This window comes from Dendrobium catenatum, unplaced genomic scaffold, assembly GCF_001605985.2.
Source record: "Dendrobium catenatum unplaced genomic scaffold, ASM160598v2 fragScaff_scaffold_1126, whole genome shotgun sequence".
Classification (NCBI taxonomy): Eukaryota; Viridiplantae; Streptophyta; class Magnoliopsida; order Asparagales; family Orchidaceae; genus Dendrobium; species Dendrobium catenatum.
Window position 1 is genome coordinate 211,545 of NW_021319588.1, and position 19,743 is coordinate 231,287.

The 19,743-nt window shown below is 33.3% G+C and overlaps 1 protein-coding gene across 1 annotated transcript in view; it reads left to right on the forward strand.

The window, feature by feature from the left end:
* The first annotated feature begins 361 nt into the window (after positions 1-361).
* The window catches only part of LOC110091888 (magnesium-dependent phosphatase 1), a 22,178-nt gene continuing 2,796 nt past the window's right edge, over positions 362-19,743 (forward strand). Inside the window, exons 1-3 of the mRNA XM_020816174.2 lie at positions 362-598; positions 10,317-10,488; positions 16,237-16,353. Of these exons, the coding sequence (XP_020671833.1) occupies positions 489-598; positions 10,317-10,488; positions 16,237-16,353 (399 nt within the window). The 5' untranslated portion in view covers positions 362-488. The remainder of the gene's footprint in view (positions 599-10,316; positions 10,489-16,236; positions 16,354-19,743) is intronic.

Genomic DNA, 19,743 nt, shown 5'->3' on the forward strand with positions numbered 1-19,743 from the left:
ATCACCATCAGCCACTCATCATAATCTATTCATTATTATTCAACTATCATCATCTGACTACTTTCATCAAACTCTCATCGTCCTACCAATATTATCTCCTAATTGTCACCCAATTAGTACCATACGGCTATTGCGTCTCCAACATCATCGATCTTTTTTTTTAATCTTATTTGAGCTAATATCGATCATGAAAGGCTTTAAATAAGTATTTTATTATTTGAGGTAGGACCGTAGGAGCACTTTGATCTTAAATAAATTTTATTTTTCAAATAAAATAAATAATAATATATTTCTCAAAATCACAATATTAAAAGTCGCTTGTCTTAATTACATGAGAGAATATGGTAGTGGCAACTTCAACGTGGGTAAAAAAAAAGAATGTTCCTTATAAAAAACGAGAAAAGAAGTCGTCTTCTAAGCATCTTCTCCAATTGATCTCCACGTCGCACTCTTTGCTGTCGGTGGAGGAGAGAGAAACTGATAAAGAAATGGAGGACGTGAGGGTTAAAGACGAGGCTCTCCGTCTCATCGGCCTCTTCGAAGTTCTCCCGCGCTTGGTCGTCTTCGATCTCGATTACACCCTATGGCCTTTCTACAAGTGAGCAGTTCCGCTCATTGTCGATCGTCAAATACGTCTTTATCTCTTCTGCTGTGCTTTAGCTTGGCTTAGAGCCCGATTTGGCTAGCCTGAGTTGTTTTTCGATCGTGATATACCGTTCGATGTTTGCCTGAGAAGATTTTCATAATCTTGGGAATTTACTTGGCATTGGTTCTTTCTATTATCATTACTTATTGGATTCTATTTGATGATCTAATCACCAATCACTCGACCTTTATTTATGGTTTAATTAATGGCTTAGTTATCAATTGATGATAATTTTAACCGATGACCTAATCACCAATCACATTGTTTAGGTTTACTTGAAAATCCAAAAATAATCAGAAAATGACTCGGTTCGTCGTATTATTTATTATTAGTTAGGGCCAAACAATGTGTCATGCTAGCATTTTTGCTTCGTCGCTCGTTCTGATTTCATGTATTCCTCATTTCTCTCTTCGGTTGTTCTTTTGCTCAATCGCTGCCTTCACCTTGCTGACGTTACCATCTCCTCATTGCTGCCTCCAAAGAACTAGATCTCCTGGTCACCATCTTTAGAGAACTCCCCAACCCATAAATTTGTTATTTGTTTGTCTCTATTTGCTTATTTAGCAATTTAGGGTTTTTTAGTATTCATGTTTTTCGAACTTTGAAGGAATCGAAGGAAATCCTTCTAGTGATTTATTTAGACATTTTCGTAAGTTGATGTATTGTTTAAGGTTTTTTCAGTTTAGGATTTTTAATGGATCTCTTCTAGCTTTAAGTTTAAGGTTTTTTTTAGTTTAGCGTTTCTTTAGTTTATCACAGCATGTCATTAACAAGTTTATGGTTTTTTAGTTTAGGATTTTTGATGGATCTCTCATAGTTTTTCAGTTTAGGATTTTTCAGTTTAGGATTTTTCAGTATTTGGTTTTTTCAGTTGTTATAGTATGCCATTAACAAGTTTATGATTTTTTTAGCTTTTAGTTTATTTTTGTTTATGATTTTTCAGCTTAGGATTTTCTTAGTATGCTATTAGTATATTTAATTGTTCATCACTAAACTGAAAAATCCTAAATTGCCATTTTTGATTTTTTTAGTTTATCACATATGCCGTCTGGATAGGAAGCTTAAAATTTTTGATGATAATGAGCATTACTTTTATGTCAATGATTAACAAGTGATTGCTTTACTTAATCCAATGCCTTTTAATATTTATTATTATTATTATTATTATTTATTTTTTCTTTTATTTTTTTATTGCAATATTTATTTAACTTACGTGCTGATAGTTACGATAAGGGTATGATTTTTTCCCATCAAACAATGTTCTTTTTTATCAGGTAATATAATACAATGCATATCTTAAAAAAAAATAATGAATGTTTGCTCTTCTATTTTCATCTTATTAGAAAAAAAATTGAGCCTAACATTTTGTTTTATCATCTTCAAAGCCAGGAAATCAATAATAATATCCAAAGTGGCAAATAACTAGCTGTGTAGAGTTCGTATGGTGTTAAAATTTTTGAATCTTTGATTGTTATTGTATTTCATTTTTACGTTTAAGAAATTTTCTTGTATACTTTTTTAAAATTTTGTTTAATTACTTGGCTTGATGGAAGTTTCTAATACCATTATTGAGATTTTTGCTTTTTAATTGTATTTAATTTTGTTTGTTAGAAGCAGGATTCTAATACTATTATTGAAAGTACTCATTTTGATGAAAATATGCAAGTTGGCAGTGGTGATAATACAATTGAAATAGATAATGATAAATGTAATGATTCTGATATTTGTGATGTTGATGACAAAAAAATGGATGGGGGAAGAGTTCTCAAGAAAAGAAGAAGGACGAGTTCAACTCTTTAGAGTCATTATGAGATATTACCCATTGCTAGTGATGAAAAACAATGATGTAAATATAAAAAATATTGCACAATATATTAATGTGACAACAAGAATAACACTGACAATCTAAGATGCCAAAATTATAATAAAAGATATACTCGTGTTATATGACAGCTTATTTTATTGAATTCCAGCTCATCTATTTCTATTGTCTGATAGCATGCTTGACTATCATGAGTTTCGTGATTTATTTATTGCTTGTATTATTATGCATGATCTACCATTTCAATGTGTTGAATGGGTTGGTATATGAGCATTACTATATTATCTTGATTTAAAAAGAGATTTGAGGCAAAATGTTCCAACTAGATGGAACTCAACTTTTTTTATGCTTGATGCAACTATTTAATGTTGACTTGTTTTTATTCATTTAGAGTTGGTTGACTCTAACTACAAAGTCTATCCTACTAGCATTGAGTGAGACAAGTTGGAGATTATTTATAAGCTCTTAGCTTCTTTTAATGAGATAACTTGTGCATTCTTGGACAAAATATCCAACTACAATTATCTACTTTCATTGTGTCTTTATTGCTTATGCTGTTTTGAAATATGAAATGCTAGTGAGCTTAACTACATTAAATAAATGGTTACAAGCAGACTTTACAAATTTGAAGAGTATTGGTCAGATTCTATGACATCTTGACAATAGTTGTCATTTTGAATCCTAGATACAAATTCACTTTTATTGAGTGGTGTTATTAAAAGTTATATTGCGGTGATTATCTTCTTGAAACTAGAAATGTTAAGGATAAGTTGTTTGCATGATTTAAAAACTATTCTAAAGTTGAAAAATATTATTCAAAGGGGCAGTCATCAGTGCCAACACAAAGATCTCAAAATGATAATTTAAAGAGTATTTCTTCCATAATTATTGAATCAGAGTTTCTACCAATACTTTTTTTTATGCATGTAATTATGTGGTTGGGAATATGTTGTATTTTTCAGTGGCTACTCTTTTTTTCTAACCCGTAAAATATACGTTGAACTTCACAATTAGGATTTTGATTCTTTTGAGGAGAAAATTACATTGCCTACGAAGTTAGAGCTTGAAATATATCTTTACGAATTAAAAATTGATAGAAAAGAGTTAGATATCTTATATTTCTAAAACTACAACAAGTACAATTTTCTGAAGTGACAACTATTGCTTGAGATATTTTGTGTATTCCTATTTCTATAGTACTTTCTGAAAGTGCATTCAATTTTCTTTAGTAGTTTCTGAAAGTGCATTCAGTAATAGTGGAGTTTGGATCAGTATCAAAGTGCTTCAAAATATGACATTATCAAAACATTAGTTTGTGCTAAGGATTTGTTATATTGAGAATAGGGTAAACCATCAATGAACTTGAAATATCATTTTAATGCATATATTTTGACAAACTATTTGTAGTATCTTTTTTTTTTTTGTATAAACTTAAATGTTGAATAAAATGCAAGGGAAGAGTGATAGTTCAATCAATAGAGTAGTGTAGTTAATCTTTGGGAGGAATTTCTTATGCACTTGTTTAGGAACATGAACTTGTTTGTTGTTTAGAGAATATGAACTTGTTGGCTGTGCATTTATCTTAATTCTTTATGTTTCTAAGATTATGTTTATGAATTATGATAGTTGAGGGAGGTCTCAATATGATTGATTTGGTTGCTTATATTTTTTATTTCAATTTTTGACTTTCAGTCATTTTTAGTTTTTTTTTGTTGCTAATATCCTTTTATTTATTTATTGATATTCTTTAACATGCTGAATGTGTATGAAAATAATTGTTATTCAATGTATAATCATTTGGGTTTGGTGCTTATGGTTGATGCCTTGATGGGTAACGAGTACAATCCATATGAATTTGGGTTCTTTAAAATATTTTTGGTCTTTTGGAGTTTGGAATTCTTTTGTTTATTTCTCGTTGTTCAGCTAGTTGGTCGCTTGGGCATCTCAAAAGATTGGCTGTATAGAGAACAGAGTGCAAATGCAATATTATTTAATTTAAAAAACTTATATTTATATATCAAATCAAGTTGTTAAAAGCTTAAACTTATCTTTTTATTTTTGCATATGTTAATGATATAAAAATTGAAGCTGTCACTGATAATATCTTGAGCTTTGTTACTTGGATGCTGAATTATTTTATTTGTTGTGATTTCCGGCTGGTGTATTACTGCGGGCATGATGTGTTGTGGTTTGATTTTGTAGCACTCATATTTGCTATCATAGTTCTCTATTTGCCGCATTCCTAGATTCTGCTATCTTCTATTCTCTGTTATGGCTGCTGTTGGTTTTCTCGCATTACTTTAGTTTGCTTGATTTTGATATTATCAATGAGAAATAGACATTCAGTTGCTATATATTCTAGTGAGAAGTAGATGTTATCATTTCAATGGTAATTTATTATAATTTTTTTCTTACAATTATTTCAATAATATAAACTGCTGCTTTTAGTTTTGGACCTGTTATTGTTGAATTCTGCTATTTTTTGATAGTTCTGGTTGCTGAATCCTGCTGTATGTTGTTATATGTAGTTGCTGAATTATACTTTTTGGTGCAATATGTGGTGCAGTTTTTTTTTTTCTGTTTGTGCAATTTCTCCTGTTCAGTCTTGGTATTGTGGTTCTTGTGGAGTAGTTTATTCTAATGGAGAATCTCTTTTGCTACTCACGATTTTTTTTTTTGGAGCAGTGATGAGAAATCATCTAAAATGAAACCATTTTGTGCAAGTACAACCATGAGGCATTTGTGTTCTATTTGACTAAGCAAATACCATCTAATTGAGCAAATTCTAACGGAGTAAATACAAATTGCTGCCTTTTGATGGAAATATTTTCTGACATTTTATTAGTTCATATATATTTTGGAGAATTAATCTGAGTTTTATATTTTAATTTTTACGAATTCATTTTTTAGAATTTTAGCTGTTAGTTTTTTTTAACTGATTCAACCTTATTTTTGCAATTGAATATGTTTAAAGACAAATTTAACAAGAGTTATGGGGTAACTAATAAGTGTAAATAATGCATTATTTTATGCGTTATATTTTAATTAAAAAGATGTTTTAGTTGTGTTGTGTAGGAAAAATATAAAAAAGGCACAAAATTTTGTCTCATCTAACGCTGCGGCGTCAGACAAAGTAACGCCGCAGCACCTTAAAAGGAACCGCCGAAGCTCTATAACATTGACATTGCGGTGCCAACTTCTCTGTTGGATAGCGTCGCAACGCCAAATGGTCGGCTTTGCAGCGTCATGCTTACTGTCTTCAAGCACCCCAACATCACAATCTATCACGCCTTGGTGCCATTATTTTCATCTTGGTGCCACAGCGTTGGAAAGTCAGCAGCGTAGCAGTTGTAGCTTCCTAAGGTCACGATTTGTCAGCGAAACGATGCGACTGTTCACTAAGTAAATGATCCACATCAGCAAGCGCTGCAACAAAACTAAAACAGTAGCGCAATGGCATTAATTCATTTGTTGTGGCAACTGTGCCGACCTTTCAAGCGCCGCAGTGCCAGTTTCCTACTTTATGTTTTCTTATAAATAGTTATGTGTTATGTTTGTAGGAGAGTTCAATCACTTATATAATTTTAGTATTACATATCTTTTAGAGTCAAATCTAAGAGAGACTAGGAAAGTACTAGATACAATTATTAGAGCATTTAGTCAGTATTTTTTTAAAGAATTTTGTTCGTTAAGGAAGAAAGAATGTAAAGGATATATATTGATCCTTTATGGTGATATCATTTTCTTATATTTTCATTCTTTTAGTTTTCAATGGAAATGAGTTTGCTTATCTCTTCTTTCATGTCTAGCTAATTCTTTAGTTTTGGATTGATGATATAGAGAACATATTAAGTACTAATAGAAATTATTGTGCTCTAAACTTAAAAGATGTTTTCAATATTATCCCACTCTTTATTTAATGCATATAGTGTCCATATGTGTAGTTAAAATTTAGTGTGATGCATAACCTCAACGGAGGAATGCAAGAACAACCAGGAATATTGAAATATTATGTTTGCATATCTTGACATAAGATGTAAATTATGCTACATTTTTAAGGAGATAATATAACTGTAGGAGGTTAGCATATATCATTTTCATCCTTACAAGTTCGATAAAGATTTAGGGCTGTATATTTTCTGAATCACATAATAAGAATTTCATTAAGAAAGATATGCAATTTATATTCATCATTCCAAAATACTTTATTTATATATTGTATCCATAATTTAACTATTTTTATTTAGTGATTGAATCTCCATAACAAAAAAATTTATTTTAGTAGAATAATTTTGCAATTAGAGTAAGCATTAGTAGTTGATTGCTGAAAAGTATACTTCCTTATGAGTTCGATACTATATTCTATCACTTTATTACTTGATTCAACACATATACTTGTGTACATTAAGTGAGATTTATTATTTTTATATCAAAGAAAACCTAAGCATTGTTTAGGGGAGATAGAGCCCTAAGCATTTTTATAATTCAAAATTACACTCCACCGTAGCACCCACTATCAACAGCAAAGCGACAAAGCTTAATAGTTTATAATTAAATCAATTAATTTTATATTTGTAAAAGTATATTTGTAGATTATAATTTGTATTGGTAATTGTATGTATAGCTTATACGGTAGTTGAGTTAGTTAAATATTTCAATTTAGCATTTAAATTGACTTAAATTTTTATATGTTTAAAAATATTAGTAAAGTATTTATGTAGATTATATATTTTGGCAAATTAATATTGATTTTTTCTTGTAAATATTATAATTTGAATTAGCCAACTTAAAGCTATAGGGTCGGCGGGTCATGTCGAGCCGGATCATGTCAGAGGCGGGTTTGGTTCGGGTCTAAGTTTTTGACCCATTGTATTAATCGGGTTAGGTGAGTTGAAGGTGGGTTAGTTTTAGGTTGGACTCGAATAAAACCTATTTTGTCAAGTAAGTAATTAAGTAGGAGCAAATTTTGTTTGGGTCATTCTAATGTTTGCTAGTAGGTTTTGCAGTTGGTCGGGTTTTATAGGTGTTGTTAGATGCTAGTAAGTACTAGGGCGTCAAAATGGTTTTTCGGATAGGCTTCAAGTCTAACCCGAAACTCACCTGACCCAAACGTAACTCGATTTGTGAAACATGTCATAAAACCTGACTCGAACCCAACCTAACACGACTTGCTGACCAGCCGATCCGCCGACTTGTATTGCATTGAATTTTTTTTTTTGGCTAATTCACATAGTAATACTTATAAAAAAGTAGCATTAATTTGCCAAGAAAATATAATTTACATAAATATTTTTTTATTATTTTGAAACATACAAAACTTCAAGTCAATTGAAATATGTAATTGATTTAACTACTATTATAAGTTGAACATACAATTATCAATACAAAATATAATCTACACATACTTTTACAAATCTAAAATTAAGTTATTTAACTGTAAGTTCTTAAGTTTTGTCGCTTTGCTCCCCCATACTTCTTGGTGAATTTGTCTTTGAACAGATTCAATTGTCAAAAAAAAGTTAGACCAGTCAAGAAAATAATAACTAAAATTCTAAAAATTATGATTTTGCAAAAAATTAAAATATATGCCTCAATAGCTCTAAAAAATCCAACAACTAATAAAATATCAGTGAATATTGCCATCCAAGGTGATAAAATTCAGTGAATAATAGGTAAAATTCCAAATTTTTTTAAGCTTCCTATCCGATATATATGACAACACACTGATAAATTGAAAAAATCAATGACAGTTTATGATTTTTTTGTTCAGCGAAAAATAATTAAACATACTAATAGTATACTGAAAAAATACTAAGCTGAAAAATCCTAAATTAAAATAAACCCCAAGCTGAAAAAAATCCTAAATTTGTTAATGGCATGCAGTAACAACTGAAAAAATAAAAAACTGAAAAACTAGAAGAGATCAATCAAAAACCCTAAACTTGTTAATGACATATTGTGATAAACTGTAAAAATCCTAAACTTAAAAACAAGAAGAGATTCATAAAAAAATCTAGTAACAACGAAGGAAGGTTTTCATCAATGGAAAATTGATTTAGAGGGGTGGAGTAGATAAGGAAGCTCATGGGGATGCAATCCCAAAATCAACCGGTGTTTCTGATTGCTAACCCTAACCCAAAATCGATCGGGATTCCCTTGGTTGAATCTAAGGGAAAAGAGATCGAACGTAAGGAGTTCGACGAGGAGAGTTTACTTCATAAAGAACCACCTCTTAGGTCTCTGATAATGGGCAGGGGGGGGGGGGTAACATCAAGAAAGGAGTTTTATGGTAGAGGTGGTGGAGTGGCCGACCACCATGCGAGGCCTTTTGAGCAAGAGGAGTGGACGACCGGAGGAGGGGGATGCGCCGATTCATGGATATCCGGTCATGCGAGGTGAATGGAAGAAATGTTCGTTTCCAACCCTCGATACAAGGGGGGAACCAATGGCGGAAGAGATAGTTTGGGTCTTACACCTATAAATCCACCCGTATATAGCAAAATATAACTCCATCCTATAAATTCACATGTGAGCATTTACTCCCTAAAAAACCGGCATCTTCAACTTTCTCACCCTAGGATTGCCACCACCCCAATAGCTTCTTCCATATCTAGTGTAGCTGGTCTTGTGATCCCTCCATATTTCCCTCTCCCCCAAATCAGCTCTCCTATCTTCATCATTCTAATTTCTTTGCCATCCATGCCCTTAACCCATTCCTCCCTCCTTGGAAATGGCTTCAAAGGTGGCATCTCCTTTTCTTTCATCAAAATTTTCACCTCCCGATCCTCCCTCATAATACCTATATTAGGGTTTCCCCCACTTCCTTGTCCGGTCAATGATGCCCTTGCCCTCCGATGATGCAGTTTTGGCTTGAAACTATAAAATTCTTTTCATCATCTCTTCCAGATTCAAAAATTTGCCTTCAATTGCTAAAATTTGTTATCCAAATTCATATTTCAGTTTTCCAACTTTCCCATCAAGCTTCTCCTCCAACTCATCAACCTTCTTAACTATCATAAGTCCTAAAAAAGGTACTTTGATTCCAATTTGGTAGGAATCCAATCTCCACACCGCAAAAAACAATAATAACGAAGAGAAATCACAACAGAAATCAGCGAGAAAGAATGAGATATCGGCATAACAAACCAAGATACAAGTTGATATACTATTCGAGAGATGGACCGACTCTCCACAAACCCTAAGTGCCTCTATGAACAACTCCAAAGAAAACTACAACAAAACATAATTCACATAATGAAAGTTAAATAACCAAATTAATCCTAAATACACCTTCCTAAATCCCACACAAATCTGAATTAAATCGGCCATCTTTCCTTACATAAACCTTTCTAATTTCCTCCAAAATCTGAATTCAAATCAGCACTGTTTCTCTAAATAAACCTTCCTAATTCCCTCCCAAATTTGAATTCAAATCAGTCCCCATTCCATAAATAAACTTTCCTAATTCCCTCACAATTTTGATTTTCCATGATAAGCAACTAAAGGGAGAATTAATCCTTTTTTAGCCCCCCTTTTTGCTTGCTCATTGCCCATACTAGTGGGGTACACAGGCTCAACTGTTCCATCACACTGATTTGCATTATGAAATACCAAAATAGCATGCCATAAACTAGGAATTACGATATAGAAAATCTGGCGCATTGTTTTTTTTTTTATCTGTATTGTTAGTTATAATTTTTACAATGATCCAGATTTTGAGGTGCTGATTTATCTACACACTGTAAATTTAGTAATATGTAGTTGGAAATACTTTGTGTTATTTTGAACCAGATATAGACCACTTGGAATTGTTTTATCGTAGTTCTTTTTTTCCTTAACTTTTTACAGTGAATTGCACTCCAAAAGGGGAATGCCATATTTATACCCACAAGCTAAGGGCATCTTGCAAGCATTTCAGGATAAAGGAATAGAAATGGCAATTGCTTCACGATCACCCACTGCAGACATAGCTAACACATTCCTTGATCAGCTGGGTATCCAATCTATGTTTGTAGCCAAGGTGATCTCTGCTTTCTTCTGTGAAATTTCATCTTTTGTGTATTCATATACAAGTTAAAGCTACATTCTTTCAATCTAATTATTAAATTTGCTAAGAGATTGTAGAGGTCGCAGTTGTTGTGAAGAATTACTCTCTGAAATAATAAGAGAAAACAAGTAAATGAATTGTAAGAAAAAGTTTGGGGTTATCTCAAACATAGAGATGAACAAATGTGTTTGCATATTGAGTGCATTTGTGATGGCATAGGGCTCTATTAAACTTGATTTAAAATGGATTCTATCAACTCAAAAACTCTCGCTCATCAGAGCGTGTTCTATATTCATTATAATCTATAACAATTTTTTTTTTGCTTGCTATGATAGTTTACATGAATATTCAACTGTGGTGGTTGAGAAAGTTGTATTTGTGTTGGAGATCAAAATCTCATGGATTGGGCACTTCATTTGAAAAATATCTATAAAATGTCAATTTAAGAAGACATTGGCTAACAAAGCAAGAGACGTGCGGTATAAACCTATCGAGAAATACATAAATAAAGTTGTGCATGTGTAGATAGATTGGACCTCAACACCCTTAGATTTGTCATGATAAAGCTAAAGTTCTGTTGTTGATGACATAAGTTAATTCTTAAGGAATTGATATTGAATTATTACTAATTTATATGTCCATTAACATGTACTCATCCCCTGTTCAGAGCATTTGAAGCACTGCTACTTCAAGCCTATAGCTTTCTTAATGTTTTCGTAACTTTCTTAATGTTTTCGTAGTTGGTTAATCCAAGTATCCGAACTTCCATGAATAAGCATAAGTAAACCTAATTCCAATTGTAAACTATCCAGTTGACATAGTTGATCAATTCGAGTAATGTGTCTGAACTACTCTGAATAATGTAAACCACTCTGTGAAGGGTGGCCAGCTCGCTTACTCTCGCCTACTCATGCAACCGAGCACTAAACCTCCTAAAGCAACCTTCTATGATAGGCTTTGTGGTTGGTGTTCTCACGATCGTTTCATATGTAAAATTTTAGGTTTATTTTTTAAAAAAGTTGTTTTCCAATCAGGCTTTTAAACGTACACTTCCAGGAATGATAGAAATTTTAAATACTTATTTGCTTGAGAAAATTTTGATATTTAATAATACCGTTAAGAGCCAGATGGCTTGTATTTTTTTTTTTGCTCAATTTTAGTTTTCCTTATTAGAAACATAAACCCTATAATGAGACTAAACTATATATTTATGGATGGAAAACAACCTTCAGTGGCAGGCAATTCACATATATTGTTGTATACTTATGATAATTTTGCTTAGCGACACTCGCTCGTAAACTGTGAGTGATACTAAAGTGTGGAACATCTGAAGTTGATTTCATTTCCATTATCTCTCCTACTTTTTTTTTTCCTTAAATTAATATGCATGAAACTATTATGCTTGTAGTTCAAGTAAGGCTGCAAAGAAATGGAGCTGAGTTGAGTAGGTGCTTATTCTTATTTAAGCTTGTTGATTATCAACTTGTTCGAGCTCGATTCGAGCTTTTATGTTTGTACTCAAGCTTGGTTCTTTTTAAATGATAGATGTTCAAGTTTGGTTTGTTCTTGGCTCATATTTGATTCATTTAATGTTTATTGAGCTTTAAACAAGAGACATATATAAAATAATAAACAAGCCTTATCGAGTTATTAATGCACTTTACTTTCGAGATGTTAATCAACTTAACAAATGAGCCTTATTGAGCCTAATAAAGAAGAATTATTTCGAGCCTTACCAACCCCATTAAAGAACATATCCAACGAGGTTCTCGATCCTTTAAATGAGCTAGCCTATTGAGTATTTTTGAGCTTCTTAATAAGCTTCATGTCGTTAGAGCATGGACTAAAAAATTTTTATTTAACAATATTATAAATATTTATAATTAATAATACTGAAATTAATTATAAATAATATTAATTTAGTAGATATTTGCGATTTACTCTAATTAATAGATATTGTAATGATATAATTGTTGACTGTTTTATAAAAAAAAAGAAAAAAAAATGAAAAAGAGACGAATAAATTCATCGTTTTAGACAACGTCAAAATAGGAGCAGAGCTCTAGAAACGACACAACTATTCGGCTAATAAAAAGTGTGTTGAAACGGAAGAAAAAAGGTTCTCATGATCTTTCCATTTGAAATCCTAGACGATTGCTTCATTTCTAAATCCTACTCTTATGTGCTTTGCCTACCTCATCCAAATACTTGTCCACATTGATTAGCTCGATCCATTCGCAAAACCACTCGCTGACTACACCCTTCCGTCCTGTGAAGCTTCCTCCACCTGACCCAAGACGAATCTTTGATCAAACTGCCTGTAAGTCAATTGATCTGCTTGTTCAACCCGTTCACAATCCCAAACATCGGATCTTCAACTCATTTGGACCACCCGCCCATAATTTCCACCTCTGACCGCTCCGATTAGGTACCCTCCAATCCTCTCTGATCGTATGTCTGAGAGATCCTCAATGCCCTTTCCAATGTTTGGCCCCTTGTTCATGAACACTCATACTTCCATCCGAAGACCCCAACCTTCGATTGACTTGCCTTCTTCCGACCTGCATTTCTCCTGTGCGGAACCCCCACAGTCGCCCGTATCCCCTGGTTCTGACCCAATCCGTCACCTACCCACACTCCCACCTCCGCCTGTTGCATGAACAGACCGCTCTCTCCCTTCTTTCCATTCCGAACACCCTCTCGTGTGAAATCCTCCTTTAACCCATGCTCCAACATGCAAATTGATGATGTGCGAACCTTTCCTTATACATGAAGGCTTAATCCCACACTAATCATTAATCCTGTCGGTCCAATTAATTGATCGGCGTATAATTAAAATAAAATTTATTTGTTTGTCAATAAAAACAATCAGGAATTTGTCAATTAAAGAAACTATGCCGTTGATCTTAGATTCAGTTAAGACAATTGCAAAGCGAAAACCTCGTGCTGTCGCTTTTAGATCGGGCCGGGAAGAAATCCATTCGAGGCCCTCGCACTGTCAATCATAGATCCGGCCGAGACGATTTCAAACTAAAGACCTTGCATTGCCGATCTTAGATCTGGCTGGGACGATTTTGTATCAAAGACCTCGCGTCTTCAATCTTAAATCTGGCTAGCAAGAAATCAACGGCAACTGCCATCCCAACTTCCCCTTGTGGTGAAGGGATATTGGGAGGTTGCCGAAATCGTTCCAAAAGACTAGTCATTTTTGTTGGTTTAAAAAAAATGAGAGTAATTAATTATCAGTGAATTCAATTAATCAATTAATTAAGGAAATTGGAGAGGAATGATTAATTCATTAATGATGGTTAATTAAATTGAAATTAAATACTAATTAATTAGTTAATTGTATTAATTAATTAATTAGACATTCTAGGAGAGTAATTAATCTTGAATTTAAAATTGATTCAATTGATTAATTGAAACAAAAAATAAAATAAAAAATTGAAATTAAATGTTAAATAATTAAACAATTGAATTTAAAATTAAACTGAAATAATTAATTGAAATTCGAGAGGAGGTAATCCATGACTGCTAATTAGATTTTCTGGACATTACGATCAGCGATCTCTAGTGTTGCTAGACTGAAAGTCTGAAACCTACGATATACCCGGGACGACGTAACCATGAGATCTTGATCAGGTTTACCCCTATTTCCCCTGCAATTGAGACTAAAACATCTAAAATTGTTCATCCTTAATCAAGATTTCTCTTTTATATAGTAAAAGAGGTAATTAACTATGATGGTTTGCGCTCATAGGAAGTAAGGATCCAGATCTAACTAAACTCTGATACTATCCTTAGAGAAAATCTAGTTAACTACAATCTGCCTTAAGGAGAATGAGATCCTATGTCTATAAAGTGAGATTCAGGCTGACGCAACATTTTTTTTAGCCAACAATAATTAGTTTTAAATTTTTATTAAATTTTAATTATTATATTATTAAATTATAATAAGTATAAAACATTTGTATTAGGTTGCTTATCATTTCATAACAAGACTTAATTGAGCGCCATATCAAACATTAATCAAGTTTCTTATCGAGCTTGTTCATGAGCTTTGTATTGAACATAAATTAAGCTTATTTACGAGCTTTAAGCAATATTATTTATAAATATAAATGAGTTGAACAAATAGTTGTTCAAACTTAATTATTTAAGCATCGAATATTTAAAAAGATATTCAAGCTTATGTGATTACTTAATCAAACGATCATTAACGTAATATAATTGAGTTGAGCCACAAGTAGCTTGTTAAATGCTTGGTTTGTTTTTAGCCCTAAGCTCAAACTAGCTCATAGCTGGAGAAGCTGGTATTCAATATTAAAGCATGATTACTTGATATCCTTGTAATCTTGACCTCTCTCTAGATCTTGTGCAAACTATTTCAAGGGATTGTTTAACAATTTAAATATGCGATTGATGTGGTATGATTAAGAAGTACCTAATTTTAATCTCCAAATAACAATTCTAAGCTTTTTTTTTATTAATTTTTCCCTTTAGTCTTAGGTCTTATTCATAAACCTACGGCCTAATAGAGGAAAGGGAAAACTAAGATAGGAAAAAGCAAGAGAATTAAAAATATAGAAAACAATAATAATAAAGAAAGAAAAAGAAATATAAACTACATTAATTTGAAGATTAAAATTAGTCACTTAATTCATCCTGAGTTTTATAATAGTAAAGATAATTCATCTTGAGAGAAGTACTCGAAGTCATCAACTTTAGAAATATTAGAAATGTTCATTATGACAAAAAGTTCAATTTTGTATGCATTATTGCTAATCTTCGATAGTTTATGAAAATAACCAATTCGTTGAGCTTTGAACTTCTTATGTGTCCACAGAAAAACAATTCTTTTAAATATGTAGCATTACCAAATCACATTTTCTGAACAATTTAAGGTACTATTTTTGATCTGCAGCAAACTTGTAATAAGAATTAGCTTAATTAGGGTTTTTCCTTAACTCTTGATGAACTTGGTGAACATGCTTGATAAACTTCTCAGACTTGGAATTGGTCACAGGAGAGGAAGGTAAAAGAATCGAATCCACTGTACGCGTGGGAACACTAGAATAGACAAATTTAAATAGGGTCTTCTTGGTGATTCACCATGCTAGTAAATGCAAACTCTATTTGTGGAAGGGCATCATCCAATTGCTTAGTTATGTCACCTCAAACGAATCAAATCATGTTGTCAAGAATAAGATTAGCCACCCACCTTTATGTGTCCATCCACCTGTGGATGACTTGTATTGTTATATTTCAACAAGGATCAAACAACTTCCACAATGTTTGCCAAAAAAGACTTAGGAACTTGACATCTCAATTCAAAGTAATTGATTGAGGTACTACATGCAAATGAACAATCTCACGTTAGAATGGATGAGCCTTGCTGGTTGCATCCAAAGTCTTCTTACATGAAATGAAGTGCACCGCCTTGAAAAAATGATCAACAATCAAGACAATTGAATTAACATCTCTCTGAGTTCAAGGAAGACTAAAAACAAAATTTATTTTCAAATTTTGTCGTAATGTTTCTGGAATAAGTTGAGGCCAATAAAATCTTTCCTCTACCAAATTGATGGTTTTGTCCTGGCCAACATGTTCATCAAGTCCTCCATCATGCAATTGCCCAATCTGAGTAATTATTTTCTTATAAATGAATAAATAGTATTCCTGTCTTTTGTATGAAATTAATCTTACATTAAATTGATGCAGGAAATCTTTACTAGTCGGACTTTTAAGGCTGATCACTTCAAGGCAATTCATAGGAGGACAGGCATTCCTTTTAACTCCATGCTTTTCTTCGATGATGAGTATGGGAATATTGACACGGTAATTGAAGTGTATCTTTATTTATAATATTCTTTCTTTCTGTTTCATGCATACATTAAAAGAAAATAACTGATTACATGCAAAAGCGTATATAGTAGAAATACACTGCATCATCTCGTCTTTGTATGGAATTTTGATCCAGGGGAAATTGATGTTGCCTGTGCTTTTTGCATTCTGACACAGAAACACTCATACACCTGTGCATACAAAAAAATTGAAAGAACTTGAATAAAAAAAAAGCCGTCATTTTGTAGCAATTATATTGAAAGAGTTATGAAGTTATCTCATTATCACATCAGATCCAAATTTTTGGACACCCAAATAATGTTTATGTCAAAGTGTCATATCTTACTATTCAATTTTGAAATTCACTCATTTTGAAAAACTTTATGATATTTGGTATATTCAATGCTGTTTCCAACATTTTACACTGGAAGTTCTATGCTGGAGATGTCATTTGGCAATATTGCATATGGTATCTGGGTTATCCAAGAACCTGAGAAGTATCAGATCTTTCATAGGTATCCTAACGCTTTAGCTTCCTAGCTTGCAAAGCAAGATCAGCTCTGTTTGAAATTTTGTTTGGATGCCCTGCAATTTTATAGAGTTCTGGAAATAATCTTTTTGCAGTCCAACAGCCTAACCTGTCAGAATTAGAACTGAACTAGCTGATGGCTCATACAATTTTTATTATTTTTCTAAGTATTGCGAATTGAAGAAGGTTCAGATGATTCTAAAATTCAAATTGACGTAGGTCTTTTTTATTTGGTAAGTTGTTCTTGATTTCTAATCATATTATATTTAGTTACTTAAACCAAAATGTTCAAAACTATGAGATGCGAAAAAAAAAAACTTGTGTGATGCTACGAGCTATAAAGCAGGGGCTAGATGTGATACAAATTGCGGGATCTGCTGGCTTGATAAAGATAGTAGATATATATGAGTCTGTAGGTGCATATTCACACACACATATGTGATGCTACAAGGTATAAAACAAGGGCAAGATATAATCCAATCCATGAGATTCATTGGTTAAAAAAATAGTTGACACATACGTGTGTGGATAAAAAAAAAAGTTGACATATACGAGTGTGCTCATGTATGTGTATATATATATATGGCGCTTGTTTATTGGAAAATAAGTAAAAATATGTAAAAAAATTAAATTTCTATTAGATTAATCAATTGGTTATACTTGTACACATGCGCTATTTCTTATTTATCTACATATTAATGATCTAGTATATTCTGAAATTCTAAAATAGCACTGATGCTTCGAATATGTTATTGAACTATTATATTATATTTGATTGGGCGCTTGGACTATTCAAGTATATCCAAGCATCCAAATGACGTAAATGCTGATGTAGAACCTGCATAGAACTGTTATAAGTATCCTTTTTTTATAGGTTGTTAGATTGTGACAGCTTGGTTATATAATTACAATATCCTTATGCTTCATTCTTCGCTAAAAAGCATTTTTTGGAAAAAATGGTATGCACTCCGATGATTCTGAAAGTGCCTATACTCATCAAAATCTAATGAAAACCAACAGGAGGGTGTGACAGTAGCGGGCTTGCTTATATTGATTTTTTAAGTTGATTTTAAAAGGGTCTTGGGGACCCGCAAGTGGGCCTTTGCTAATGTGGTTGTCTACAGTTGGATGTGGTAGCTGGGGTCCAATCAGCTGGCTTGTCCTTAACCTCTTGCATGGGCGATGAAAGACCTCCCGCATCCTTTTTTTGGCCAGTATTATCGCTGCCCAACAAGGTTCCTTGGACTACTCAAGCATAACCAAGCACCCAAATGAGGCAGTTGCTGATTTGAAACCTTCTTAGAATCAGGGGTGGAACCGGCCTTAATATTCAGAGGAGGCAAACTTATAAGTAACTATTTGGGTTACCTAGAATTTGGCTCTACCCTTCACTACAAGAAAATGATTCAATAGCGACCCCTATTTGTTCATATCCTTGATCGTCATATGCTTTGCAGATATATCGGGGGTCCAAGGGGACATCGCCACCTGACGAGGTTCGACCTTCGAGGTTTTCCGGGGGTAGTGCCCTAGAACAAATTTTGGTTCTTAGGATATTTTTGGAATTCAAATGAATAAATAAAATGATAAATTATATTTACTATTTTCTGCGGCCAATTGTTTAAAGACCATAGTATTTTAAAATTTTTAGGGGGGCAATTGCCTAAAAAACCTTGTAATAAAGACTAAAAAATAGATGAAAATATTTATTTTTTTAGAAGGGGCAATTGCCCGCCCTCCTGACTTAAAGGGGTTCCGCCTGATGTAGAACAGACATGCACTGATGATTGGATTAAGGAAGTTAGCACGCTTAAATTTTAAAGCACAATAGTTATAAGCTTCATCTTGATGATAAACGACAACATAAAAATAATAAGGTGATAAAATAGCTTAGGTCTAAACACATGCGAGGGGTTGAGATCATTAAATAGTCAACTCAATCTTACTTTGCATACATGAGTGGTTTCAACAAGAAATTCCAATATTAACAATAAGATTTAGGCTATGAAAGATCCCTCACACTACTCTTCCAATTACTAGGCTTTAGCGGCGAGTGATTGACATGATCTTTATGAATCCATTAATAACCATAAACGAAAAGTAAACTAGGAAGATAAGAGCATTAGGGAAAGAGTTTCACCCAAGGAATGAGGTAATACAAGGTTCCGGTGGTGCTTTGTTGGTTGGATCGGAAGTAGGTGGGGCTTGACAGCTTCTTGGATGACTTGGACAACCACAATCCACAAACACCTTCTTGTTCAGCGAGTCTTCAACATGGGAGAACGATTCCCAGTCGTCGGGCCATTGATGGTTGCTCCCGGAGTAGCTGGGGCAGCAGCAAACTGCTGCTGGAATCTCTGGACAGCTGCTGTGACCTCAGGGACAGCAGTTTGTTTTGTAGAAGACTTGGGAAACCACTTGGAAGACTTGGGAAATTCCTGGGCAGCAGTTGGGCGGCCTTCCTGGACCCTTTCCTTGCTGATTTTGACTTTCCTGGACTGGTGACAGCAGCCCGGATTTGTCCACTCAGCTGGGTAGTAGATTGCAAGAGAGCAGCCAGTGATTTGGGAGAGGGAGGTTTAGCCGTGAGCTAGAGGGAGAGGGAATACTTTAGAGAACTGAAATAAATTTCAGATTCAAGTGGTTTTGGAGGGAGTAATTTGGAATTTGAATCCCAAACTTTGATTGCACTTAATCCCTTAATGGAAAGAATTAATGGGGGAAGCCAATATGGGGGCCGGCGGTTTCATTAGAGGAGGGAAGGAGGTTTTAAACTCAAATTCTGAAATTAATTTCAGAATTTGAGTTTAAAACCTCCTTCCCTCCTCTAATGAAACCGCCGGCCCCCATATTGG